The sequence below is a fragment of the Pelophylax lessonae genome, assembly GCF_965119305.1.
Source record: "Pelophylax lessonae genome assembly, chromosome: 12".
NCBI lineage: Eukaryota > Metazoa > Chordata > Amphibia > Anura > Ranidae > Pelophylax > Pelophylax lessonae.
The window spans coordinates 55,983,698-56,011,163 of record NC_138779.1 but is presented as its reverse complement, the minus strand read 5'-3'; the positions used below and the strand labels follow the sequence as shown (position 1 = coordinate 56,011,163).

Below are 27,466 nucleotides of genomic sequence, written 5' to 3'. Positions count from 1 at the left end.
CTTTCAGAGTGAAGTGTGGGATTAGGATTCAGAGTTCAGGTAGAGGTCAGGTACAGTAGAACATGAAGGATATATTTGAGCTACGCTGTTTCTTTTTATGGGGGCTTAAAGTCGTGGGATGAGGTTTACCATGTTCAGCACCCAGTCCCCCCCCCCCCCCCCCCAATAAGGTTTTCCTGTATATTTTTCTTACAATTGCTCGTTTTTAGTAGGAGAAATATCTAGCGGATGTTTTTCCAGCCCACTGTGAGTAAAGCACATATTCACAGTGATACCTACCTGGAAGATATTTTTGTACTGTTAGAAATATAAAATAAAATTTGCTATGATCTGTGTATATGTCAATTTATTAATTGCACCACAGATACTGCCATTATTACATAAATTAGACTCAGCGGTCTATGTATACAAAAAAATTGCTGTTTGACTACCTCAAGCATTCATACTGGCATAAATAATTGCTCTAATGTGTGTAAGTACATGTCCTATGTTTATTGGTGCCATCTAGTGGCCATAATGCAAATATTTCCTAATTGAGGTATTTCAGGACAGAACCAAATTATGGGCACTTGATGGAGCTGACATAATAGGAAATAAAAATGTTTTATACACATTACAGCGATTATTCGTGATGTCTGTATTATTGCCATCAATTAGGGTCTGATTGACTCAATTCGACCCTAAAGTGTTCACAGACATTAGACTATCTCCATAATGCCCTCTGAACATGGATGGCTTTTCAGAGGGCACTACAAGTCTAAAAGAGCCCTTAAAGAGCTTACTTGGCAAAGAGGGATTTCTTTTCACTTTTTGTTGTCCCCAGGACAGGAAATAAGGTGAAATCTGCTGAAGATAGTAAAAAAAGGGTTCTAACCATTCCCTACATTATCCAAAATATAATATATATTATAGTTTATATTTTAAACAGTATGTACACCAAAAATCTATTTTCATGACATTTTGGTATCAGGAAAGAATGAAAAGCTGAAATATCTTTCAACACCCTGACTCCAATTGGGAGATTTGTCCTCACTTCCTGTCCCCGTGACACCTATATGAGAAATGCAGGGAGGTGTTGTCAGCCCATTGGAAAGATTATCCTTCACCGGGGAGGGTAAATCTAAACTGCTTTGGCCTTTAATAAACTTTTATATTAAAAAAAATAATAATAATTTTGAAGACACAGAATGTGGCCGGTCCCTCAATACCTGAAGCCAGTTCCTTGTGTAGATGTGTCACGGGAAAGGTGACAATGTCCTCCTCAAGCCTCCTGTCCATCTCGGCCGAGGGGTAAGTGTATTCTGGGGTGGCTGTGCTCTGGTTGATGGTAAAATTTACTGCAGTTGCCCACCATCTCAGGTCATTAGGCTGGATCGCCTCCTCATTCATTCACAGAGCTCTGTGAATGGAGAAACTACAAGACCCATCTGCCACCACGGCAGAAGAACTCTTAATTCTCATTGGAGCACAGGTGCAGTGATGTAGTAGTTGCACTTGTAGGCAACTAATACTTTGACCAGCTCCATGAGTGAAGGAATAGTCTGCAGGAGTCAGGGCATTGCACTAACAATCCACTGCAATGCTTTCCAGGCTCCCATTTAAAAAAATTATAAATGCAAATTTCTTAATAATCGAGTGCATTTATTTATTTGGCAAACGCAGACCTTTAATTCCTGGTACCACATCAGTATTTGTAAGCCATCGCAACCATGTTCAGCTAAATTTGGGAAGGTAATAGTACCAAATCTTTCAAAGCAACCTAAACAAAATGAAATCTATATAAATATCAGACATTTTATTTCTTTTCATATCAAAAATTTATAAAATTGGAAAATCAAAAAAAAAAAATCGTTTTAAATATTCAAGGTGAACTTTAATAAGTCGATACATTTTATACAATTAATTTTGTTTTTAGATATATTATTATATAGTAACTTATAAAAAGTCTAATATTTATATAGAATATATTTTAAGTTACTTTGAATATAAAAACAAAATGAATTATATGAAATGTATCGACTTATTAAAGTTTACTTTTATAACTTTTTTTTTTCTGATGTTATAAATATTTTATGTGAAAAGAAATATAAAGTCTGGTCTTTTATACAATATATTTTGTCTGTTAATAATACTTATAAAATCCCATGTAAAAAAAAAAAAAAAAAAAAGTCTGTTTTCTCAAACAATTTTTTTTTTTTTTTTACTCAAAGTATGTTTGACAAAATAGGACAAATGAGTGATAGAGGTGTGAATCTGTGCTAAAAAAATATATAAATATAAATAGCAGCTAGCAAAAATAGTGTAAAATATACATACACAAAAAGTGACAACAATAAAAAGAAAAAATGCAGCGCTATGGTAAATAAATAAAAAGAAACAATTTCCAAAATGAACAAATTGAAGAAAAGTCTCTTGTGATAAAGTTCATAAATTCATATCACAAGAGACTTTTCTTCAATTTGTTCATTTTGGAAATTGTTTCTTTTTATTTATTTACCATAGCGCTGCATTTTTTCTTTTTATGTTTGACAAAATAAACTGTTTAAAAACAGAACTTTTTATTTCTGTTCAAATTAAATATTTATACATTCCAATGAAAAAAAAAAAATTTTTTATATATATATATATATATTTTATGTTAACATAAATAAAAGTCTGCCCTTTTTATACATTTAATTTTGTTTTTATATTCAAAGTAACTTAAATAATATACATTTTATAGAAATATCAGGCTTCATTTCTGTGCACATAAAATATTTATCAAAATCACAGAAAAAAAAAATAAAAGGTTTACAAATATTTTATGTGAACAGAAATAAAAATGTACTTTTATATAATTTATCTTGTTTTTATATGATTTATAAACTTTATACTATAAAGAGAGCTGTTCACTGCTTGTTTTCCATCCCCACAGTGTTAGCTGACACATCGCTTTTAGCAAGTCTCCCACTGGTTGTACAGCGAAGCTACATGGGTAATTTTACCGTGTATGTATAGCAAAAGTTTTTTTTTTAGTTTTGGATGATAAAAGTAGGAAAGGGTTCAAACGGTAATTTTATTGTTTTGCGGTCTGTGTCCGCCGGGGAGATTTTACTTTAACTTCCTGTCCTGGAGATACAGCGGGAAATGAGAAAAAACTCTTCATTGAGGGGAATTTCCTCTTTAGAGAACGGTCACCCCAACAGGTGTCCCCATTGGAAAATGTTTCCTGTATTGCTCTTCTGGGGACAACTCACAGTTTTGTATTTCCCATCACTTTTGGTCCCAGTGACATCAGGAGAAATACAGAGTAAGGGTCAGTTCATTCCTTGGCATCCTGGTGTGTTGCATTCACATGCATTTTTTTGCGCAATAATGTGTGTTGCATTAAAGTAGGCTTCAATAGGCTGGCATTACTGAATCAGACATATATTGCACCAAAAAACAGACATTTTATTTTTGGCAATGTACTGTACTACAACAAACTGTAGTCTGCAATGCATACTGTATGTATTGGTGCTGCACTGCTTTAGTGTGTTGGGTGTGTTAGCATGCATATTACAACAACACACCCCAGCAGCAAAGTGTGTTCAGTCCTGAGTCTCCATAGTGGGGTCGGGGACACAGACAGCAATTAAAACCTCATAAAGTCTCAATCCAATTGTCTCAAATAAAAAAAAGAAAAAAGATAGGCTTTAAATACACTTCAATGTCAGAAATCCTAAATGACAAGTTTGTTCTTTGTCAAAGTATTGAACCGAGTGGATCAGCATTGACAGCCAGCTGACATTTTCAGAAGCATGCAACAATTAAAGCCTTTATATTTCCCTAGGTATAGATTTTTTTTTATATTTTTTAACTTGCTCTGCAGATCCAAATGTGCCACATTTTATTCTTTAAATTGGTTTGTGAGCGCCAAAGACAAGAACAGTCAGTCCCTGACACCCCCCTGTGTACAGCAGTCAGCATGGGGCACCGACTATACTTGATTTACTATTATCAGTGTGGGTTGCTTTATATTAGTCACCTGCTGAATTGACTTAGTTTGCTAATAGTTATCACTTGATTATTATTCACTTGAGTATTTACTATGTGTTTGGTGGGCTGGCGGCTGTTTACATTATTTTACATTGGAACCATTTACTATTTTTTTTTTTGACACTTTGTTTTGGGTTTTACATATACAGGGAGTGCAGAATTATTAGGCAAATGAGTATTTTGACCACATCATCCTCTTTTTGCATGTTGTCTTACTCCAAGCTGTATAGGCTCGAAAGCCTACTACCAATTAAGCATATTAGGTGATGTGCATCTCTGTAATGAGAAGGGGTGTGGTCTAATGACATCAACACCCTATATCAGGTGTGCATAATTATTAGGCAACTTCCTTTCCTTGGGCAAAATGGGTCAAAAGAAGGACTTGACAGGCTCAGAAAAGTCAAAAATAGTGAGATATCTTGCAGAGGGATGCAGCACTCTTAAAATTGCAAAGCTTCTGAAGCGTGATCATCGAACAATCAAGCATTTCATTCAAAATAGTCAACAGGGCCGCAAGAAGCGTGTGGAAAAACCAAGGCGCAAAATAACAGCCAATGAACTGAGAAAAGTCAAGCGTGCAGCTGCCAAGATGCCACTTGCCACCAGTTTGGCCATATTTCAGAGCTGCAACATCACTGGAGTGCCCAAAAGCACAAGGTGTGCAATACTCCGAGACATGGCCAAGGTAAGAAAGGCTGAAAGACGACCACCACTGAACAAGACACACAAGCTGAAACGTCAAGACTGGGCCAAGAAATATCTCAAGACTGATTTTTCAAAGGTTTTATGGACTGATGAAATGAGAGTGAGTCTTGATGGGCCAGATGGATGGGCCCGTGGCTGGATTGGTAAAGGGCAGAGAGCTCCAGTCCGACTCAGACGCCAGCAAGGTGGAGGTGGAGTACTGGTTTGGGCTGGTATCATCAAAGATGAGCTTGTGGGGCCTTTTCGGGTTGAGGATGGAGTCCAGCTCAACTCCCAGTCCTACTGCCAGTTTCTGGAAGACACCTTCTTCAAGCAGTGGTACAGGAAGAAGTCTGCATCCTTCAAGAAAAACATGATTTTCATGCAGGACAATGCTCCATCACACGCGTCCAAGTACTCCACAGCGTGGCTGGCAAGAAAGGGTATAAAAGAAGAAAAGCTAATGACATGGCCTCCTTGTTCACCTGATCTGAACCCCATTGAGAACCTGTGGTCCATCATCAAATGTGAGATTTACAAGGAGGGAAAACAGTACACCTCTCTGAACAGTGTCTGGGAGGCTGTGGTTGCTGCTGCACGCAATGTTGATGGTGAACAGATCAAAACACTGACAGAATCCATGGATGGCAGGCTTTTGAGTGTCCTTGCAAAGAAAGGTGGCTATATTGGTCACTGATTTGTTTTTGTGTTGTTTTTGAATGTCAGAAATGTATATTTGTGAATGTTGAGATGTTATATTGGTTTCACTGGTAAAAATAAATAATTGAAATGGGTATACTGTATATTTGATTTTTGTTAAGTTGCCTAATAATTATGCACAGTAATAGTCACCTGCACACACAGATATCCCCCTAAAATAGCTAAAACTAAAAACAAACTAAAAACTACTTCCAAAAATAGTCAGCTTTGATATTAATGAGTTTTTTGGGTTCATTGAGAACATGGTTGCTGTTCAGTAATAAAATTAATCCTCAAAAATACTCATTTGCCTAATAATTCTGCACTCCCTGTATTCACATAGATGTGAGGGTTTCTTAAAGTGTTTCTAAACCCAGGACCCTGCCATCACTATATCTGATCTCCACAGTCCATGGAAATGCAATTATATTAGTAAATATAACCTGCTATATAGTATATAGCAGTTTTGTGACTTCTATCAGTGTCTACCACGCTTGTAGGAGGAGATTTCATTCTCCTCTGACTGTCCTATGATGCTGGACGACCCCTGACCCTCTTTCTGCACAGTGCTGATTGGACCTGTGCCAATCACATGCACCCTCCCCAAAAAAAAAAAAAAAACTCTAGCAATACACACCAAACTGAGTATGTGCAGAGTGCCCCCAAGGCTCTGTACTAGCAGTAGATGGATTAGGGACTGCGGAAGAAGGGGAGGATCAGAGAAGACAGGATTAAACAACCTTTTTTTACACAATACAGAGGGATTAACCCCTTAGGGTCTACAGTGAGTATAACAAGCATTCTTTACTGCATATACAGACTGATTTACCTGTTGTGTGTTTAGTAACACTTTAACTAGCACATGTACATATTAGCAGTGCAGCGCTATTTTTTCTATAAATTATTTCTGTTGGTGTGGGAACACATTGTGGATGCGTGCAGCAGCTTAAATCATTTATTTTAAGTGTATTTACATCCTGTGGCAGCGCATGACTTTTTTTTCTTTTTAGTTACACCTGATATACCTGTAGCTTTGATATGCACTAATACATACAAGATAGCACATATGTGGTTATTTCAGAAAAACTAGAATTCCTCTATCGTCCATTGACAGACGCAGCCTCACTCATCTCCATGAGCTGAGCAGAAACCCACTCAGCTCATGGAGATGAGGCTGCGTCTGTCGATGTCAAACCAAAGAAATTGGACCACACTCAGAAGAAGATGAAATCAGAAATATACAGACAGTGCATCAATAATAATAATAAAGGATATTTCTGATTTCATCTACTTCTGAGTGCGGTCCAATTTCCTTGGTTTGAGATAGTTCTGGATGGCGGATCTGACCTGCACCGGAGTGCTTTGTCTCACCTGAGCGGCTTCCCTCTTCAGCCTATATATTTCTGCATCTGTCGATGGACATCAGAGAAAAAGATTTTACAGTAAGATCTTACAAAAATCTTATTTTTTTGTGAAAAGAAAAAAAAAAAAAAAGCATTGGGTGATCAAAAATGTATTTTCTTCATATGCCGCCTGATCTTTGGGGGCACCTAAAAAGTTGAAATTTATCTAAAATAATCTCCTGGTGCTCATTTTCAATGAACAAGTTTCTATAATATACACAATTATATATATATATATATATATAATTAATACTATGGGAGCCATCATTGTCAGGCTTTCCAATCCTTACTTTACTACTGAGCAAGTTCCTGCCAAAAAAAAAAAAAAAAGCAGAAAAATTCTGGATATCCCGGCCTAATCCTTGTCTTGCGCCAATGGCTGAGTAAATAGAGGATGAGGGTGACACAGCCTTGTATCCATTTCACTCAACCACCTAGGAGTATTTCCTGGAACCAAGAGGCAACACAGAAAGCATTTAATTAAAATAATAGAAGCTGGGCCTGAGAAACGAACAGTTTAATCGCCCCTCCCGTTCAGTGGTATCGGTCATTCACATCAGAAATTCATACATTGTACAGACAATATACAGATGTCACAATCCAGTGTGAGAATTTCCCCCATTAATGCTACAATTGCCCCCCAACAAGCAGATCAGCAACCTGCAAAGTGGAAAAAAAAAAGTGCAGCGTCAGGACGGCGTTTGTTATTGGAGACACAGGAAGCAGCTGAGCCACGCAACACCAAATTTCTGCACTCTGTCTGCTTCCCGCTCACTGGAATCAAAAGCCGACCATGCAAGCATTACAGTCTGATTGTACAATCCACATTTTTATTCTTTATTTTATGGAAGAAAAAAAAAACAGAAAATGGAAAAATAAACACAAAAAAACAAATGTATTCTTGTGTATAGCCACATATTTTTTTTCCCTTTCTGTATTAAAAAAAAAAACAAACCAATTACACAAAAATAAGCAAAATCATAATTACACAATGTCATTTTTTTTTCTTATTTTTGTGTATTTTATGGTTTGTCAAAACAAAAGAGAAAAAGCAAATGCATTATTATTACATACTGCTGCTTTAACTATATTACACAAAAAAGTAAAAGGCACAAACACTTGGCAAAGGGACATGGTAATAAATTATATAATATTTTAAGCAAATGTCACCCAAGCAAAAATATGGCAAATTTCTCTGACATTTTAGTGAAAGCTAAAAAAAAACGTTAGCCGACATGACTGCACTCATCCCTACTTACAATCTCTTTTTTTCCCCCTTCAATGTTCTCTTACATTTTGATGATAGGATAGTTTTCTTTATTGTACCACCACACAATCTATATTTAGCAGATCATACAATCAGATTATATTGTGTGTGTTCGTCTTAACACTGGCAATACATGGGGCAATTTTTTTTACATGGGAGGACCACAATTAAAAGAATTCCAATAGTAACCAAAGAAAAGTTTGGGGACCAGAAGTGACTGTATGCCATAAAATTAGTGAATAGCTTTTGTTCCCCCCAAACATTGGCTATTTTTTTTTGCATTGCTAATCAATTTCAGTCATTTTTGTCACACTGTAAAATTTGTATACCAGCCAAATATCTTCTATACATTTGCCAGGACAGGTGGCACATCCATTCAATCACAATATTTATTTTATATGAATTCATTCAATTTTCACAAATTGCCCACATTATGATCGCATTGTTCAGTTATAGTATTTTTGATGTTTTTGAAGGGTTTGCCAAAAAATAAATAAAAAAATCAGAAACCCACATATTGCTGTCCATAGTACAATAAAGGGGTTCTCTGCCAAAAGACAACTACAGGGTATTGATTTGTCAGAAATATGGCATTTGACTGATCAGTCCCAATTTTAGGCTGGGCATATACAGGATAACATGATCACTTAGTATAATAATCCAATCAATAATGTTTATCTTTTAAAACCTGGTTGCACCGATTAGGTGGGTCTTGGAAAAAAAAAATTGGTTAAATCAATTATTTTTGCTGAATACTTATTCTTAATTGAAAGATCACTTTCATTGATCCTTTATCAGTATGTATGGACAATATTGTGTTATCAAAGATGATTTATGGGGCCTGCTAAAAAAAATACAATAAAAAAAAAAAAAAGAAGTGGGTGTAGTTTGTTGTGATGGAGGAGGAGAGAAAGAAAAGGTGGGTGGGGTCTGTTGTGATGGAGGAGGAGGAGAGAAAAAAGTGGGTGTGGTCTGTTGTGATTGAGGAGGGGAGAAAAGAAAAGGTGGGTGTGGTCTGTTGTGATGGAGGAAGGGGGGGGAATGTGGGTGTGGTCTGTTGTGACAGAGGAGGAGAGAAAAAAAGTGGGTGTGGTCTGTTGTGATGGAGGAGGAGGAGAGAAAGAAAAGGTGGGTGTGGTCTGTTGTGATGGAGGAGGAGAGAAAAAGTGGATGTGGTCTGTTGTGTTTGATGAGGGGAGAAAAGAAAAGGTGGGTGTGGTCTGTTGCGACGGAGGAGGAGAGAAAAAAGTGGGTGTGGTCTGTTGTGATTGAGGAGGGGGAGAAAAGAAAAGGTGGGTGTGGTCTGTTGTGATGGAGGGGGGGCAGTGGGTGTGGTCTGTTGTGATGGAGGAGGAGAGAAGAAAGTGGGTGTGGTCTGTTGTGATGGAGGAGGAGATAAAAAAGGTGGGTGTGGTCTGTTGTGATGGAGGAGGAGAGAAAAAAGTAAGGGAACGTATTCAGAAAAAACGCGTGGGAGGTGCACACAAGCCAATAAATGTGTTACCTGTTAGCGGAGCGCCCCTTTATTGATTGCACCAGCTACCATATATTACCCGCCTTATCACCCCATAAGTGGCGGTCATCCGGGTGAACCACTGAGGCGACATACTAAAGGTTCGCCTCTACTCTGCATGGGGTGACAGCCAGGTACTCTTTAAATGTTTTCAGACCTTTTATAAAACAAAAAAAAATTGCCTGCAAATTTTTTTTTTTTTTTGGTTTGATTGTCACTTTTTAAATAAACATTTTTTTTTTCTTTTTCATTCTCTTCACAACGTAAATATAAATATCTCTATGTAGCATAATACTGTAGTACAGTGCAATCGTAGAAGTCACAAGCTATAGAGCTTCGCCAGCTGCAGCGGAACTACAAAGCCCAGCAAGCCAAGCTTGGCAGAACGCTTTTCATCCATTGGGGGATGATGACGTACATTTATTATGTGCAAAATTATCCTGACATATAACAAAGGCTAACGCTACAAATAGCGGAACTGCTTTTCCGGTCATGGAGGATTTCAAACCCCCTCCAATAAGCGTTTTTCTAGCATCCCTCTGCGCTTTCCAGCAATGTTTTTATATAATTAGGTGAAGAGGTTTAATATTGCCCTCTGCATGTGGTTCTTTCCTGGACAATCTAAACACCTTCTACCGGAGGATAGAAAGACTTGGCTAAAAAAGCACAGACTGAGCTACAGAGGGTATAATAGATATAACAAAAGAAGAGGTTACAACATTTTTGTCATATTTAACGTATTGTTAGAATAAAATATCCTGTTGTAATGCACAGGGTTCCAGTTAAATATGTAAATAGGCACCTCCACCCAAAATGAATCAGGTGGAGCAGAGGTTAGTCCCTAATTGAGTGACCACCACCCCCCGAACTGAGGCTTTTCAGTCTAACTACTGTTGTCATTTGGTCCTTATGCTACTAGGTATCCACTAGAGGGCGCAAATAACGAATGCATCACCTGCCCTGTAATGAATAACTCATAGAAATACATGGGAAGGACAGAAGCCATAGAAGGAGACCCTCCTAACACTGGGTGCAACACGGTAATAAAGACCCTTCTGCCAAGCTTGTCTTGCTCCAATAGAAATGAACATTGGGTGCCCACAAATGTTATTCTGTTAAGCGCCCGTGGACACTATGTGTAATTACCTTGTGGATAAACGCAGGTAACTGCAATGACACACAGAAAATATTAGGGTGTCATGTTCGGACCAGTGTTTCTCTGCATTCTGGATGTCACTACTCTTCTATGCAGTGACATGAATGAAGTGTCATTTTGTGCACTTCACATAAAGATAAAAAAAAGAGCTGTGTGATGCAATAAAACACGCATTACACCGCCCCCTGCTGCACGGAACTGCTGCCTGCACACTAAACTGGCAAATGTGAAGGGGCCCTTACTATTGTTACAATGTAACAGTGATTGTATTTAGGGTGATGTAGATCCAGTAATAGCACAGCAGAGAATATTGATGGAGAGCTGCCTTAGAATATGCAAAAATAAACATCAGGAGAAAAACAAATGGTGGCCTTGAGGTGAGGGGGGGGGGTATAATATCCTTGGAGATGTGGGTTCACATCTCTTGAGCTTGTCTGTGAGATCATGTATGATAAATACCGCAGATAATTCACCTCCTTATGTAGATGGCTAATCACTGGCCAGTCATTTTCCGTGACCCCCGCCCTGATCTACGTCATCCTGAATATCGGCAATTTCATTACAGCATGCTCATTAAACAACGGCACATGGTACATCGGAGTACCGGTACTCCACGCGTTTCAGCCAATGAAGATTCATTCTCAGTAGCTGCTAATTAATTTTTAATACATCTATCTGTACCGCATGGCCGGAGTAATCAGATGGGGAATACCTACAATATTCACCCAAAAAAGACATTTGGCCTTATCTAGTAAAACATTGCCAACACAGTAAGTGACCTCTAGCAGCCAATCAGAAGTCAGTTTACTGACTGAGCATTAGAAAAAATTTTCTGATTGGTTCTTAAAGGTAATGCACTTTGCAAACATCACTTTATTAAAGAAGTTCAATTATTTGGTTTTGAACCAAAGCACCGCTCACGCGTCTCACGTATAGGCCGCACTGGGAAGCACTGCAATTTCCAGGATATTGTATAAAAACTGCTGAAGGGCTTCTGTGCCTCCTGCCAACCCATTAGACTGAAGCGGTTTGCTAGTAAAGGCTGGAGACCAAAAAGCTGGACCTGCAGATCGTTTATATACAAGAGTCCTATAAAGTGGAAGTGTTTGGACTGCATAGTTAGATAGCAATGTATGTGTGTAATGTATGGATTTTTATCAACTGCCTATGGTGCTATAAAGCAGCTTAAAGGTCAACTCCACCCAAAAGGGATTGGTCAGTGCTGTGTAGCTGCTGGTAAGCTGAATAACATCCCAACTTCTAAACACGGGGATTCCAATGACAAGAGCCACAACTCCAAAACTTCCAGTTCTGCCCAAATAACACAAGCAATAAACAGCCTGATAAGGGTGTCACCCTCTCTAATTGAGCCTCCAAAATGCAGAATTAACAAAGAATTGTAGAGTGCGACTGTAAAAGTGACATCTTCAGCCCTGTGGGAGGGGCAGAGACACAGTTGTGAAAAAGTGAAGCCTTCAGTATGGGAAGGTCAGAGACCGCCGTGAGGGGTGACTCTTGCAGTATGGCTTTGGAGGAGAGACAGAGATAGCTGGTAAAGAGGGTGACACCGAAAGTATGGCCTTTTCAGAGCCAAGAAAGGGGGACACCATTAATGTTGCCTTTGGGAGGGGCCAAGACACAGCTATGAGAAGGTGGCACCAAACGCATGGCCTTGTGAGAGTGGAAGACAAAACTATGAGAGGCTGGCACCAACAGTATGTAGGCAGGTAGAGTTTTATGCTGCCCCAGCCGGGAGATTTAGTGTTTAGATCTTTCCCGGTTCCTTCTTGGTTGGTTCTATTGAGTCCAACCCACTGATTCTGTGCTTTACTAAAAAGGGATGGGTCCCTTTTTATAAAACAGAGGAACAGTGGAGCCGTGCGTAGGTCCATCTCCCATAGCAACGGAAGCAGATCAGCACCAAAGAGATCCCCAACCTGTACACAGGTATGGAAGAAGAAGAGTTAAGTGAGGGTTTGCCTGGAGCCCATATTAGACCCACACCAGAGCCCCATACCATTACTGGGAGTGAGGTAGCGATGATACGCTGGACAGGTGTAGAGGGCATTGGCTTTGCAAGTCCCTCCTAAATGCATCAGAGACCATGGTGGTGTATATCAACATCAAGGAAAATCTCTAAAGTTCAGTCACCTGTTCAAGTAAAAGTTACCCCATGTGTAAGGCAGTGACCCTATCTAAGTGCCTAGCGTAGCCCAGAAGAACCCACCCTGGGGTAGGCCTCCTATGTGACCCACACTTGGTGGCCAACGAGGAGGGGAACATAGAGGGAATGTCACCCGCCTACTCTTACAAGTATGGCCTTGTGGGACGAGCAGTGACACAGCCATGAGAAAGTGACACCCTTCTGGGGGAGAATCAGAGAGATGGGTGATGCCTGCAATATGGCCTTGTAAGAGACGCAGAATGACAGCAGTTAGAGGGTGTCACTGTCAGTATGGCATTGAGGGAGGGCAGTCATATATTTACTAGGGCTCTGCGAGAGGGGCAGAGATAGCTGTGAGGTTGAGGTCTCCAGTATGGCCTTGGAGGATGGGTAAGGAGACATCAGTTAAAGGGTATCACTGTCAGTATGGCCTGGTTGGAAGGGCAGTGACAAGTTCAGTATGGCCCTGTGGGAGGGGCAGAGACAGTTGTGAGGGTGATGCCTGCAGTATGGCCTTGGAGGAAGGGCAGAGACACAGGTGTTAGAGAGGGTGACACCATCAGTATGGCCTTGTGGGAGGGGCAGTGACACCATCAGTATGGTGCTGTGGATGGGGCATAGATAGCTGTGAAGGTGATGTCTTCAGTATGGCCTTGGAGGACGGGTAAAGAGACATCAGTTAGAGGGTGGTACTGTCAGTATGGCCTTGTGGGAGGGGCAGGGACACGTTCAGTATGACTCTGTGAGAGGGGCAGAGACGGTTGTGACGGTGATGCCTGTGGTATAGCCTTGGAGGAAGGGCAGAGACACAGGTGTTAGAAAGGATGACACCATCAGTATGGTCTTGTGGGAGGGGCAGTGACACATTCAGTATGGCCTTGTGGGAGCGGCAGTGACAACTGTGAGAAAGTGACATCTTCCAAATAGCCATGTGGGGAGACTGAGGCAAAAAGTACTATGAAAAACCATACCACCAGAGTCTCTGAGAGACATAAAAAGCTACTTGGTAGAACCTACTCTGTAATCTGACTTGGAGGTACCTGATGGCGCCTAGGGGAAAAAAGTGCTCAGAATGGACATTACCAGTGCCATGATGTTCCCTTGTACTCCAAGTTAGGAGGCAGGGCAGTGGCCCCACTGCAGATCTCAAAGTGTTTGGTTGGAGTTGCCCAATATTGAGGGAAACCAAATTGAATATAACAAGAGACGTCACCCTAAAACACAAAATACTGACACTATGGGTCAATGACACCAACGAATATGAAATGAAACATGCACCAAACAATAGCAGACAATAGAGGAAACCTTAGATGAAATACAGAGCTATCGTTGCTGACCTCTTATGGAAAATTCCAATTCCCAGCTATGTTAATCCTCTGACTTTTTACATCACTGACCAGGCACAATCATGCAGCAATTGAGGACCCCTAATGTTCTCAATCACTACTGAATCCAGAGAATCAGCACTGTCAGCAACTGACTGACTGACTCCCATTTGCGGTGGATCATGGTGCTTGGACCAATATGGAAAAACCAACACCCAGCGAGACCCGACCGCCAGCAATAAATATTGATAAATTATTATCCAGGAAGACAAAAGCTTCATTTCAGCTGAATGTCAGGATGGCCCCTGCGGACAGGACTAAAGCTACATACACACTGACCTGAAGACCGCGAGGATAAAGTCGCCGCTAGCGGAATCCTGCGCTATAACGCTTCAAACTCTGCGCCAGAAGACATTGGTTTACTATACAGATATATCACTTTGAACAGGTAAATATAGATCCTCAACAAAAATAGCTAGTCTTCACATACAGATATATATATATATATATATATAGGCAAAACATAGATTACATTGGTATAGGCGGGGCAGCTGTGCGGCACCTTGCCACCGCTTTGCATCCAGAGGCAAAAACGCTCTACAGTTTGGATCGGAGGAACAGTTTGGTCCATGAACTGAAGATCACTCCTGCAGTAAAGTCTCTCTCCAGTTAAATCCACCGGTGGGTCCATGAGTAAGCGGGAGAATAGGGGGGTCTGTCAGCTGCCACATGCTCGACTCCCCCAGCTCTTCACAACAGCAGAAGCCCAAATATGGAATCTGAAAATGAGGATAGGATACAGATGAGAACCTCACCAATGGCGGAGGAGTGTATGCAAAATATATGGTGCGTGCCAAAGAGCCCCGGTGTGAGAACAATTTTTGAATTGGGTACTCATACCCATGTGACCCACGACTAGCATAAATGGGCCTCTAAGTCTCAGAGGGGCCCTTGTGCATTTGCACAGTAAGCTCATAAGTTATATCTGCACCCTGGTTCTTGCATATGTATTCACACCCCCTCCTTCGCCTCTACTGCTTTCTGTAGCATTACAGCCCATTGGAATATTATGTCACTGGCGTGCACACAAGTGTCCATAAGGGGGCGTCTGATTTTTTTTTTGGTGTTTAATTTCTGTAACCATTAAATACATTTTTTTATACCTGTCCACAATCTGTAGATTTACATCCCATGTGCTTTGCACCATGCAGACAGAATGTTACTGTATGTCACACTTTGATAGCTAGGAGTGCTCAATGCTGTGTGCTCCTAGTTGTAAATCTGATTGATTCATTCATTAATTCACAGATTACTAAACAGCTGTCAGTCACAGTGACCAATGCCAGTGCAAATGTTTCCTGTGAAATTGCTGTACACAGAGGAAAAACCTTTGCAAAAGAAACAATAATAATAATAAATCTAAGCAAAGTATTTACAAACCCGATTCCAAAAAAGTTGGGACACTGTACAAATTGTGAGTAAAAAAGGAATGGACTAATTTAGAAATCTCATAAACTTATATTTTATTCACAATATAATATAGACAAAAATATCAAATGATTAAAGTGAGACATTTTGAAATGTCATGCCAAATATTGGCTCATTTTGGATTTCATGAGAGCTACACATTCCAAAAAAGTTGGGACAGGTAGCAATAAGAGGCCGGAAAAGTTAAATGTACATAGAAGGAACAGCTGGAGGACCAATTTGCAACCTATTAGGTCAATTGGCAACATGATTGGGTATAAAAAGAGCCTCTCAGAGTGGCAGTGTCTCTCAGAAGTCAAGATGGGCAGAGGATCACCAATTTCCCCAATGCTGCGGTGAAAAATAGTGGAGCAATATCAGAAAGGAGTTTCTCAGAGAAAAATTGCAAAGAGTTTGAAGTTATCATCATCTACAGTGCATAATATCATCCAAAGATTCAGAGAATCTGGAACAATCTCTGTGTGTAAGGGTCAAGGCCGGAAAACCATACTGGATGCCAGCGATCTTCAGGCCCTTAGACGGCATTGCATCACATACAGGAATGCTACTGTAATGGAAATCACAACATGGGCTCAGGAATACTTCCAGAAAACATTGTCGGTGAACACAATCCACCGTGCCATTCGCCGCTGCCGGCTAAAACTCTATAGGCCAAAAAAGAAGCCATATCTAAACATGATCCAGAAGCGCAGGCGTTTTCTCCGGGCCGAGGCTTATTTAAAATGGACTGTGGCGAAGTGGAAAACTGTTCTGTGGTCAGACGAATCAAAATTTGAAGTTCTTTTTGGAAAACTGGGAACGCCATGTCATCCGGACTAAAGAGGACAAGGACAACCCAAGTTGTTATCAGCGCTCAGTTTAGAAGCCTGCATCTCTGATGGTATGGGGTTGCATGAATGCGTGTGGCATGGGCAGCTTACACATCTGGAAAGGCACCATCAATGCTGAAAGGTATATCCAAGTTCTAGAACAACATATGCTCCGATCCAGACATCGTCTCTTTCAGGGAAGACCTTGCATTTTCCAACATGACAATGACAGACCACATACTGCATCAATTACAACATCATGGCTGCGTAGAAGGAGGATCCAGGTACTGTAATGGCCAGCCTGCAGTCCAGATATTTCACCCATAGAAAACATTTGGCGCATCATAAAGAGGAAGATGCGACAAAGAAAACCTAAGACAGTTGGGCAACTAGAAGCCTGTATTAGACAAGAATGGGACAACATTCCTATTCCTAAACTTGGGCAACTTGTCTCCTCAGTCCCCAGACTGCTATAAAAAGAAGAGGAGATGTCACACAGTGGTAAACATGGCCTTGTCCCAACTTTTTTGAGATGTGTTGATGCCATGAAATTTAAAATCAACTTATTTTTCCCTTAAAATGATACATTTTCTAAGTTTAAACATTTGATATGTCATCTATGTTGAATTCTGAATAAAATATTGAAATTTGAAACCTCCACATCATTGCATTCTGTTTTTGTTCACAGTTTGTACAGTGTCCCAACTTTTTTGGAATCGGGTTTGTACGAAAAAAATAAATAAAAAGGGGTTTGATGTATTTGACTATATGATTTTAGCAAATAATCAAATTCAAAAAGTTAAAATTGTTTTAATTTAAATATGTTTAGACTTATTTATCTATTTTTAGAAAATAATAATAATAAGATTAAAAGAAATTTCCACCTATAAAAATGACAATATCATCATCTATGCAAGATATTACCAAATAAAAGCAATATATGCTTTAAAGAGGTTGTAAACCCTCTCTTATAACTTGTACCTATAGGTAAGCATATAATAAGGCTTACCTATAGGTACTGTAAATATCTCCTAAACTTGCACTGTTTAGGAGATATTTTAATTTCATACAGCCGATGTCGTTATTGGCGCACCCGTTCCTTCATAGCCCTGTGCCGTGAACGGCGGGAGTGATGTCATCGTGCCTCCGGTCAATCAGATGGTCAGAGGATGCGAACCAGGAAGCAGGATGGTCGAACATATCAGCCGTGTCACCGGTAAGCGAGCGGCGCTGCGGGGGCTTTGTTCTAAGGTAAGTATTTCATTGCAATGCATACAAGCTCATTATGCCTTTGTCTTACAGGGTTTTTTGTTTTTTTTTTCATTTTTTTGGGGGGTTTACAACTTCTTTAAGCAAAAAAATTATTTAGATGGCCATATTAGTCCTAGACTTAATATCAAGTTTGACTGACTCAAAGTTACGCTGCAAAATTTGGTCTGTGCAATGTATGCATCAGTGGCCTCTGGTTGTGTGAATCAAACAGGCGCATTGCCAAATCCTTCTTTTATTTCTGTCTTTCAACAATAAAAAAGGTAGGCCAAGGGGGTGAATACTAATGCAAAGCATTACTCTCAGATTATGCTAAAAACTTATCCTAAAAAGAAGGAATTGTTCAATGATGTCATGTACCAACATGGCATTAAAAAATAAACCAAATTTATACAACTTACCCAATTTTTTAAAATTAAATAAACATGAAGAAACAAGTTGAAACACAATTAAACTGCTCACAATATTGAATTTTGAATCAATTGATTTTAGACACATGAGACAAACGAGTTCAATTCTACCAAAAACAGGGAAAAAATAAAAAGGCAGAACCACAGTGATCAATCTGGACCCAGCTGCTAGCATTAAGGAAATGCTCTTACTACAGGTAACACAGACAGTTCACTTTCTGATATATTCTATCTTATTTACCTTTCTGACAACCTGTACAAAGTCCTTGGAGTTCTGCGGGGTGAGACCCTGTAACTGGCGGGTGCAGGCTTCTAGGGAGGAGGCATGCGCTACTATCAGGATGTTATTTCCTGGTGGAAGGAGAGAAGAAGCGGTGACACACACATCTCTCGGCAGACACAAAACTGCTTAAAGAGGAAATTAAAAGGCAAATCAGGAAAATTAAATCAGCTCTATGCGCAACAGAATTACCCATCCCTTTCATTTCCTAAAGAAGAACTCCACCCAACACTGCTCACATAGCATAATGACATGTAACTTCACAAAAATACAATTTGCAATAGATAAATAAATAAATAGGAAAAAAGTCACATGTGGAAGATTTGAAAAAATGAGAACCTGTCTTTGGGGGTCATTCCTTCTGCTCCTCAGTACTTCACAGCTTGGCAGCAGGTTTGCGGAGGAAAAACTAGGAGTGTCTCTTCCTCCGCCTCATGTCAGAAAAGGTTTTTACTACATTGTACACACAGGGACTCACCTTTACCCTTACACTCGCTGAGGATGTCCTTTGTCACCTGGGAACTCCGACTCATGTATGTGTCGTATGTCTCGGATACCACCAGCTTGCTGATCGGTATGTGAGGTCTGCAGGAAAAACAGAGGGTACTGCAATGTTCAAAGGAAAAGCCAGGCATTGAAAGTTTATTCAACTTCAAATACATACATATAAGAGAGGAGCACCAGGGAGGGGAAGGGCATATATGGGAGAGTGAGTCGTTGGGTAAGAATGAGATAGATAGATAGATAGATAGATAGATAGATAGATAGATAGATAGATAGATAGATAGATAGATAGATAGATAGATAGATAGATAGATAGATAGATAGATAGATAGATAGATAGATAGAAGGGAGGCAATTAGTAAGGGGGTGTATATATAAAAGGCTGGAACTGGCAATGGCATATAAAGGAGAGCAGCACTGGGGAATTGCAAATGTAGGAGAAAGGCACTGGGTAAGGGAAGGGTATATATAGATGTTAGGCAACGGGGAAGGGCATATAGAGGTGAGCAGCAGCAGGAAATGGGTATATAAAAATATATAAAAGAGGCAATAGGAAAAGGGATATATAGGAGATGGTCACCATGGAAGTGCATAAATTAGAGAGAGGCACTGGATAAGGGATGGTATATATATATATATATATATATATATATATATATATATATATATAAGAAAGGCAATGGGGAAGGGCATATAAAGGTGACCAGCACCAGGAAAAGGGATATATAGGAGAGAAGTATTGGGTAAGTGATGGATATAGGAGAGAGGCAATGGGGAAAGGCATATACAGAGAGCATTCACAATGGAAGGGCACATATAGGAGCAAGGCACTGGGTAAGAGAAGGGTATACCCTTCCAGGACCAGCATCTTTTGTGGTCTCATCGGCCCTGAAATATTTCTAGGAGTGCAGTAAAATAAGTAATCCTGGTGATTGTACCAGTTTGAGTCTTGTAATATACAAGCCGTGATGAAAGGGTTTTTACCCTCTGAAGCATGTTGACTCTTGTCATGAAGACAACTAGTAAGAAATTCTGGGCACTCTTTGGTCTTGCATTTTCTTTAGACTTTTCACATGTGGATCTCAAACATTGAGTCCTTTATTTAGGGGGCACCCTGTTTTGGTTGAGAGCAGCCTCACCAAAGCCATCGAGCCCCATATGACTTTCATTTCTTCAAGTATGAACAACCATGAACTACCATTCAGCGGCTCTGATATACATGTCCTGAGTTATTGTATATGTATATATATATATATATATATATATACTGTATATATATATATATACTGTATATATAGGTATCAGCTTGTAAACGCATAGAATGTAAAGACAAACAGTATTGCCTCACTCAGTGCCCAGTGTCAGTGGCCATCATCCCTGGTAATTGTGTATACAAAAAAGATTCCCCTTTTGGAATGGGACTGTAAATGCCACTAGACACTGTATTTTGTATAAAACAACTTTATTAAATTACAAAATTGTAGACAAACAAAAAAATAACATGGGTCAATAACATATACAGGGCATTAAAATATGCATGCATTTGACAGACCAAATACCGAACCAAGTTGGGGATGCTCAGGTGTACGAGGCGATCATGGAACCGGAACCGACCCTACGCGTTTCGGGCAAAAAAGCCCTTCCTCAGGGGTCACCCAAAGTTCCAGATAAAGCACCTAGTATATCCTTAGTGTCCAACCATATGGATTGGATCGGTCTGTCGACTAAAAATGGTATTGCTACCATAGGGAGGAATGCCCAAGTTCCCACAGGCCCGTTCAAGGGCTACGAAATCAGTGAGAGCATAGAGAGAATTGTAGTAGCTGCCCAGAGGGACCAACAGGGCACCACGATGACCGGTAAAATAAATGGCTCAATATGGACCACTCCCATGAAGGGGGATATGTTCATATAGCGAACCTGTAATGTGTAAGGTGAATGAGACCACAGAGGGTCATATGGAGTAAGTATGGTAACAGTCTCGTGTAGACAGGGTCACAATGTATGATTATGTGTCCCTGGGATTCTATGGGCTTGGCATAGGAGGATGCCAAGCCCATAGAATCCCAGGGACAGATAATCATACATTGTGACCCTGTCTGCACGAGACTGTTACCATACTTACTCCATATGACCCTCTGTGGTCTTATTCACCTTACACATTACAGGTTCGCTATATGAACATATCCCCCTTCATAGGAGTGGTCAATATTGAGCCATTTATTTTACCGGTCATCGTGGTGCCCTGTTGGTCCCTCTGGGCAGCTACTACAATTCTCTCTATGCTCTCACGGATTTCGTAGCCCTTGAACGGGCCTGTGGGAACTTGGGCATTCCTCCCTATGGTAGCAATACCATTTTTAGTCGACAGACCGATCCAATCCATATGGTTGGACGCTAAGGATATACTAGGTGCTTTATCTGGAACTTTGGGTGACCCCTGAGGAAGGGCTTTTTTGCCTGAAACGCGTAGGGTCGGTTCCGGTTCCATGATCGCCTCGTACACCTGAGCGTCCCCAACTTGGTTCGGTATTTGGTCTGTCAAATGCATGCATATTTTAATGCCCTGTATATGTTATTGAGCCATGTTATTTTTTTGTTTGTCTACAATTTTGTAATTTAATAAAGTTGTTTTATACAAAATACAGTGTCTAGTGGCATTTACAGTCCCATTCCAAAAGGGGAATCTTTTTTGTATACAGGCATAGAATGTACAGCAAGCTCTTACAAAGCATTAGCCGAGCTTTCAGCCACTTTGGGCCATTTTGTTGAAGCTTGTAAAGCATCCTTCAACTCCAGTTTGAGGACGTTATATTTATAGCTAAATAGTGGGTCTGGCTGTCACCTTAAACAACTTAATTGCAATGTGTATGGACTCAACTATACAACAGTCCTTCTGGCCACAACTCTGCAGGACTGTAAATCAAAGAGTAGCAAGGAAGGACTTCAGGATCCAACATGTTATGGTTCCAGTATTACCTGTACGTTGTGTCCACGCTTAGATTGGCAGCTGCCATTTCAGTAAGTGAGAGCCAAGCGGGTAGCGAGGTACCGGACACCCACTTTGTCCACTCAAATAAGCCCGGTTCCACCCGGATTTTTCCTTTACTTTCTTGCTTGAGGCCTGGAAAATATTCAGAGCAGACAAAAAACTGTATTATTCCACTCTGAACTAAAAGTAACAACGTAACATGACATGATAAAATGACAGACCCCCACAGCGCCTCCTAGTGTTCATCACAGTGTGCTACTGGAGTGTAAGGCACCCATTGGGGACAGGGGAGGACAGGCTTCCCTCCCCATACCAACGGATCACAGTCAATCAATGATTATAGCGCAAAAAATAAAAACCGCAGAAGTTATCAAATACCAACAAAAGAAAGTTTCTTTGTTGGGGAAAAAAGAACATCAATTTTTATTTGGGTACAGCATCGCACAATTGCGCAATTTTCAATTAAAATAATGCAGTGCCGTATCGCAAAAAAATGGCCTGGTCATTGAGGTCATAAAGTAAAATCTTCCGGTCCAGAAGTGGTTAAAGGGTAACTTCACTTTTGTGGGGGAAAAAATAGCAAATAAAGAAAAAATAATACAGTGTAAACAATTGTGACACAAATCATCGATTTTTAGCGGGATTGCAACATTGCAGCGGACAGATAGGACACCTAACTTACACTTTTGAGGGAGCAAGTGACATTACTAGAGTGATCAGTGCTAACAATATGCACTGTCACTGTAATAATGACACTGGCAGGGAATGGGGTTACATAGTTACATAGTTTGTGAGGTTGAAAAAAGACATCAGTCCATCCAGTTCAACCTATGATGTGTGTGTGTTTGCTATTAATCGTACATTGTATACCCCTGTATGTTGTGGTCTTTAAGGTGCCCATCTAATAGTTTTTTGAAACTATCAATGCTCCCTGCTGATACCACTGCTTGTGGAAGAGAATTCCACATCCTTATTGCTCTTACAGTGATCACCAGGGGCGATCAAAGGGTTTAATTGTGTCCCTAGGGGGTGTTTTCTGTGTGGGGGATGGGCTGTCTAGATGAACATAGAGATCTGTGTTCCTTAATATTCAGAACACAGGATCTGTGCGTTCATCTGGGACAGAATGGTGATCTGCCTTTTTTACATAGGCAAGCCGCAGTTCTGTCTCTATGGGTAGTGATCGCGGGTGGCCGGCGGACATCGCGTCCGCCAAACCCACTGATTGGCTACCCCTCTGGCCAATCAGCGCCCCCACTGGCTATTACACAGGGTGGCACAGTGGTGTAGTGGTTAGCACCTTCGCCTAGCAGTAAAAGGGTCGCATGCTCAAATCCCAACCATGACACTACCTGCCTGGAGTTTGCATGTTCTCGCTGTGCCTGCGTGGGTTTCCTCCGGGTACTCCGGTCTCCTCCCACACTCCAAAGACATGCTGGTAGGTTAATTGATTCCTGTCTAAATTGGCCCTAGTATGTGTATGTATGAGTTAGGGACCTTAGATTGTAAGCTCCTTGAAGGTAGGGACTGATGTGAATGTACAATGTATATGTAAAGTGCTGCGTAAATTGGCGGTGCTATATAAGTACCTGAAATAAATAAATGATATGATACGATGTACAGGTACATAGTTTCACGTAATAGAGCCGACCTGCCACAGTAAAAGTGCGGCGGCTGGTCGGCAAGTGGTTAAAGACTATGTTCACCTTTTTTTTTTCTAAATTCCTGATTTCCTATGTACCAATATACCATTCATTTACATGTTTTGCAGAGAAGAAAAAAGTTTTCTATTTGTCGTAGACCTGGCCTTACCTTAGCCTGTGTGGCCTGCTGAAAACTCCTCCATTAGCCACCCTGAATTCTATATTCAGGACAGGGGGAACCAGTACAAGGAAGTAGTTCACCAGCTGACCTCATTACACACACCCTGCACCTCCTCCAGTAGATGGCTCCCACCCACCTACCTCTGCCTACCACCTACCTCAGCAGGTTCATGCTTTTACAATGCAATCAGTGATCACCGTTCTCACCAAGTACACCAATTCATCCATTTTTTTTCAACCTTACTTTCATTCTGCATAGATCGTTCATTTGGCAGAGTGTGGAGGAGCTTAGCGATGAGATAACTGCCTATGTGGAGCAGAGTTGTAGTTGAAAACAGAAGTGTGTCCTGGGAGTTTGTAAAGCTCACCATACACTATACAATCGGATTGTACAATCTCCTTTAGATCTACTATCAACTATGTAGTGCAAGGGCCTGCCTGACTGGATAGATAGGCATGTCCTTCTAATATGTAGTTTTGGTATATCTTCAGAGATTGCGCAATCAAATTGTATAGTGTATGGCCACCTTTATACACCTAAAAAAAACTAGTTTCGCTTTAGGTGCCATTAACCACTTGCCTACTGGGCACTAAAACCCCCTTCATGCCCAGGCCAATTCTCAGCTTTCAGCGCTATCGCACTTTGAATGCCAATTGCGCGGTCATGCAACACTGTACCCAAATGGAATTTGATTAATTTTTTTTCAAACAAATAGAGCTTTCTTTTGGTGGTATTTATTCACTAGTGGGTTTTTTTTTTTGCTGAACAAAAAAAGGCCGAAAATTTTGAAAAAAATAAAAACAGTTTTTATAGTTTGTTTTAAAATTTTGCAAACAGGTAATTTTTCTCCTTCATCGATGTGCACTGATGAGGCGGCACTGATAGCCTGCACTGATGAGCACTGATAGGCTTCAACGATGAGCACTGATAGGCTTCAACGATGGGCACTGATAGGCTGCCATGATGGGCACTGATAGGCAACACTGATGTGCACTGATAAGGTGGCACTGGTGGGCACTGATAGGTTTCACTGATGGGTGGCACCGATGGGCAGCACTGAAGGGCACTGGTAGGTGGCACTGATAGGTGGCACTCATGGGCACAAATTGGTGGCGCTGACAGCGTGAGGAGAAAAAAAACAACTGATCTCCAGCTGCTGTTTACATCATGTGATTAGCTGTCATTGGCTGACAGCTGATCACGTGGTAAGGGGCCGGGATCGGCCCCTTACTCAGGTCTGTGATCAGCCGAGTCTCATGAACTGCAAAACTGATCTCCGGCTGCTGTTTACATCATGTGATCAGCTGTCATTGACTGACAGCTGATCACATGGTAAGGGGCCGGCATGTTCAGGAGTCTCATGAACTCACTGATCACAGAGCGAGCCGCATGCGCTTCGCAGGGAGCACGCAGGCAGCTCATGCACCGGAGGACATACATGGCTCTCCCGGCAATTAAGGTCCACGCTGTAGCCGTCTTTTGGCTATAGCGCAGACGGGAAGTATTTAATTCCTAATGGCACTTCAAATGCAGATGTAAACGCACATTTTGACACGTGAAGAAACAAACGACAAACGCAAAAAAAGTGAAAAAAGTGTGAACCGCAATACACCATAATGTCCTATGAGCTACTTTTCCATGTGTATGACAGCTTATTAAAATCAATGGGCTTTCCTATGCGTGACGTGGGAAAAACGAGACAAAAAACATGAGTTCCCACTACACTAGGCATGAATGGGGCCTGAAAGTGAAATTGGTGTGCTTATGCAAGAACAATGAGACTCCATTCACATCTGCGCAATTTAAAACGCACAGCAAACCGCATAGAAAACGTGTGCTTTGCTGCGTGTTTTGCATATGCACAGTGCACTTGCATTGTCGTTAAATGTTAATGGTGGGTAGCATGCGTGGGTCTTCCGTACGACAAATGCGCTGCAAATGCACCAAAAAGTGTGATCAAAAAACACCCCAAGCACAACTTCAAAAAAAGTTCTGGAGCTTCTTTGGGGCGATTGTGGCATGTAGGGCAGCCCATTCAAACAAGGTGAAGCTCTTGCAGTGGACTGGAGTGTCTTTTCACTTGCTCTGCATTCCCCGGGAATCTTCTGGAGTGACGGTGACGTCATGCCCAGCAATGCGGAAGGTAAATTTGAATCTAACTTTTTTCATTATAGGTATACTTTCAAATTCTATCTGAAAGTAGTTTAGTACAGAGAGAGGGAGGCATTTTAAGTGGACCTAGTCTTGTACCGTAAGGTAGTGGACTACTGCAGAAGCATAGGTTGCAGATCCTGGCCTTTTGCTGCCCCCTGCTGTCGAAGTTCCCAAGGCAGCTGCCTCTTATGCCCACCTCTTTGCCAGGCCCTGTGTAGGAGCTCTGGTCACTCCTAGAATAGATCTGAAGGGTTCTTTATATGCCTCAGGATGGTTGCTTAACTAGACATATGCTCTGTAAATGCTTGCTGCATCTGATGCACTTTAGATTAGCGATAAGAAGGGGAGAAGAAAACAACCAAATATTTAGGGCTGAAATCGATTGCCATGAAATAAGAGAGGCAATGTAGGACATCCACTCACCTTTCAGTATGTTGTGTGCCGTCTGTACGCAACGCAAGGACGGGGAGCAATATATGAAATCTACAGTCGTGTTACTCTCCAGCAAGGCCTGACCTGCAATACACAAAACTTCAACGTCACCCTGACCTCCCCAAATACAGCTCGTCTAGGACTACATCGCTATCATGGCTCTATTGACACCTAGAACCGTGCCAGGTTCTGCAGATTTTATATAGGATAAGGCAGGTAGGGACTGATAATCTCAGTCTGCTGAATTAAAAAAACACAATATCTTCAATGATCAACATTTATAAATCACTGCAATACCTTAACCCATAGACAAATCCCTTATACAAAGTATATATTTTTCATTACACACTGGAAGGCAGAATCCTAAGTAGGGATCTCTGTTGGCACAAGTGGCAAAGTGTATAAGGAGTAATAAATATAACAAAAAGAGTGAGCACTACAGGATTACGAGCAGCTAGCCTTTTCACATGGGCGGTGCGCCCGGCGGACTCCATTTTGCTCAGCGGGGATTGATCCGCCGATCTCCGCTGAGCAGGTGGATGACAGCTCCATCTCTGCTTACTTTGCAGAGACGGAGCTGTCAGAGCCCCACTCCCCTCTATGAGGGATCGGATGAAAACAGACCGCCTGTCCGTTTTCATCCGATCCGATCCTCCAGACGGATGGAAAATAGGGTTTTGATCCATCTGGATTTCATGGACCACATCCGCTGCTCCCTAGGGGTGCATGGAGCATCTGATCAGGTCACCCTGAAAAACTGACAGGCGGACTGATCGGAAAGCCCATGTAAAAGGGGCCTATTTGTCAACGAGGCAAAATATGGAAAATATGGAACAATTCGATTAAAATCAATTTCACTTTATTACAAATTGCTAAAAGTATTGTACAATCAGTCCAAACACCACCACACAAACTTTAAAATTGTCCTACTACACATGTAGGGGAAAACATGGTTGTAAATATATAGTAAGTTCCCAGTCCCAGTGACCAATCCCAATGTACTTTTATAGTTGATGGAGATCAAAGTTCCCTGAGGAAGTGGAACGAATCTGGGAAATGTGTTGGAACTGATGACC

General features: G+C 41.0%; 1 protein-coding gene across 1 annotated transcript in view; it reads right to left on the bottom strand.

Annotated features, from left to right (window-relative positions):
• Nucleotides 1-14,401: 14,401 nt before the first annotated feature.
• The window catches only part of UBASH3B (ubiquitin associated and SH3 domain containing B), a 169,364-nt gene continuing 156,299 nt past the window's right edge, over nt 14,402-27,466 (bottom strand). The window contains exons 10-14 of the mRNA XM_082274417.1: nt 26,382-26,474; nt 21,968-22,112; nt 18,963-19,069; nt 18,446-18,555; nt 14,402-15,007 (exon numbers count right to left, since the gene is read on the bottom strand). Of these exons, the coding sequence (XP_082130543.1) occupies nt 14,870-15,007; nt 18,446-18,555; nt 18,963-19,069; nt 21,968-22,112; nt 26,382-26,474 (593 nt within the window). The 3' untranslated portion in view covers nt 14,402-14,869. The remainder of the gene's footprint in view (nt 15,008-18,445; nt 18,556-18,962; nt 19,070-21,967; nt 22,113-26,381; nt 26,475-27,466) is intronic.